The sequence below is a fragment of the Propithecus coquereli genome, unplaced genomic scaffold (genome assembly GCF_000956105.1).
Source record: "Propithecus coquereli isolate 6110/MARCELLA unplaced genomic scaffold, Pcoq_1.0 Scaffold175, whole genome shotgun sequence".
NCBI classification, from domain to species: Eukaryota; Metazoa; Chordata; class Mammalia; order Primates; family Indriidae; genus Propithecus; species Propithecus coquereli.
This window is the reverse complement of record NW_012142190.1, coordinates 2508817-2510122: the sequence shown is the minus strand read 5'-3', so window position 1 is coordinate 2510122 and position 1306 is coordinate 2508817. Positions and strand designations below refer to the sequence as shown.

The window sequence follows — 1306 nt, the reverse complement described above, 5'->3', positions numbered from 1 at the left end:
TATCACTGTTAGCTCTAGGGGTACTTCTGCAAAGAGAGTTTTTTAAAAATATCTTCACTAAGTATCCCTATGATGAAATCTTTTTGGTATTTTTCATTTTTTAGTATTTCTGGGCCAGTAATTGAATAATAGTTTCATAGAGATATTATGAAGTGAATAGAAATAACTGTTGGAAGTAATGGTAACCAGATTGCATGAAACATTTAGAAGGTAAAATGGCAATCTTAAGAATATAAAAGTGGTATCTTCCAGTAATACCAGTAGAACTGATTTTCTTCCGCATGGCCTTTCTGGCACATATTTTGTATGTATGTATACAACAAAAGTTGTGTATTGTATGTATACATACATCCAACTTTTTGTAACAAACAAAGTACAAACTGTAATAGAGTTAAACTTGGCCCATGTGGGATCCAGGGATTGGCAGGGAATGAAATTCATTGGGTTGCAAGACTCACTATTTAAAAAGTAGTTCAGGATTGATCTTACAACTTTTCTAACAATTTATAAAGTGTTCTGCTTATTTGCTAAGGTCACAATTTGAAGAACTCTGTGCTGAACTTCTGCAAAAGATAGAAGTACCCCTTCATTCATTGATGGAACAAACTCAGCTCAAAGTAGAAGATGTGAGTGCCGTTGAGATAGTTGGAGGTGCTACACGAATTCCAGCCGTGAAAGAAAGAATTGCCAAATTCTTCGGAAAAGATATTAGCACAACACTCAATGCAGATGAAGCAGTAGCCAGAGGATGTGCGTTACAGGTACTTTTTCAGCCCTGATTTTACTTGATGCACATCCCTTAAATAGTTTCCATTTTATGTCATCGTGGTGGTGGGTTAATAAAATAAACAGAGCCCTGTGCCTAATTAGATAGCAGAAGGAAGTTACTTTTAAATAAACCCCAGAAGGCTGTGGGGAGACAAGGATGTTCAGATCTGGAAGGTCCAGTAAATTTAGATTAAAAGAACTACCGAGCTGGTTTTTCTCAAATTGGGGATCAGAAACAGTTGTGATTCTGAGGGGATCACAGAAAACTCAGCTGAAACACTGTAATTAGCTTGTGGTGGTGACAGTTGTTACAAAGCACATAGGGAATTTAGAATGGTAATCTTGTGTAATAAGGACCTGATTCGCGGAAGTTTTCAGAGTTAAGAGTATTAGTTAACAAATAGTTTTAGAAAACAGATAACCTTCCCTTACCCCCAAATTGATTTTTAATCTGATTATCAAATAAAAAGGCAGCCCAAAAGCATGAAGTTAATTTGGTGAAGCAAAAGCACCAAATGTGGAAGTTATTGGTTAAAAA

At 35.9% G+C, this 1306-nt stretch overlaps 1 protein-coding gene across 1 annotated transcript in view; it reads left to right on the top strand.

Annotated features, from left to right (window-relative positions):
- The window catches only part of HSPH1 (heat shock 105kDa/110kDa protein 1), a 28522-nt gene that overhangs the window by 13145 nt on the left and 14071 nt on the right, over positions 1 to 1306 (top strand). The window contains exons 6-7 of the mRNA XM_012642123.1: positions 105 to 117; positions 513 to 772. Coding sequence (XP_012497577.1) covers positions 105 to 117; positions 513 to 772 — 273 coding nt within the window. The remainder of the gene's footprint in view (positions 1 to 104; positions 118 to 512; positions 773 to 1306) is intronic.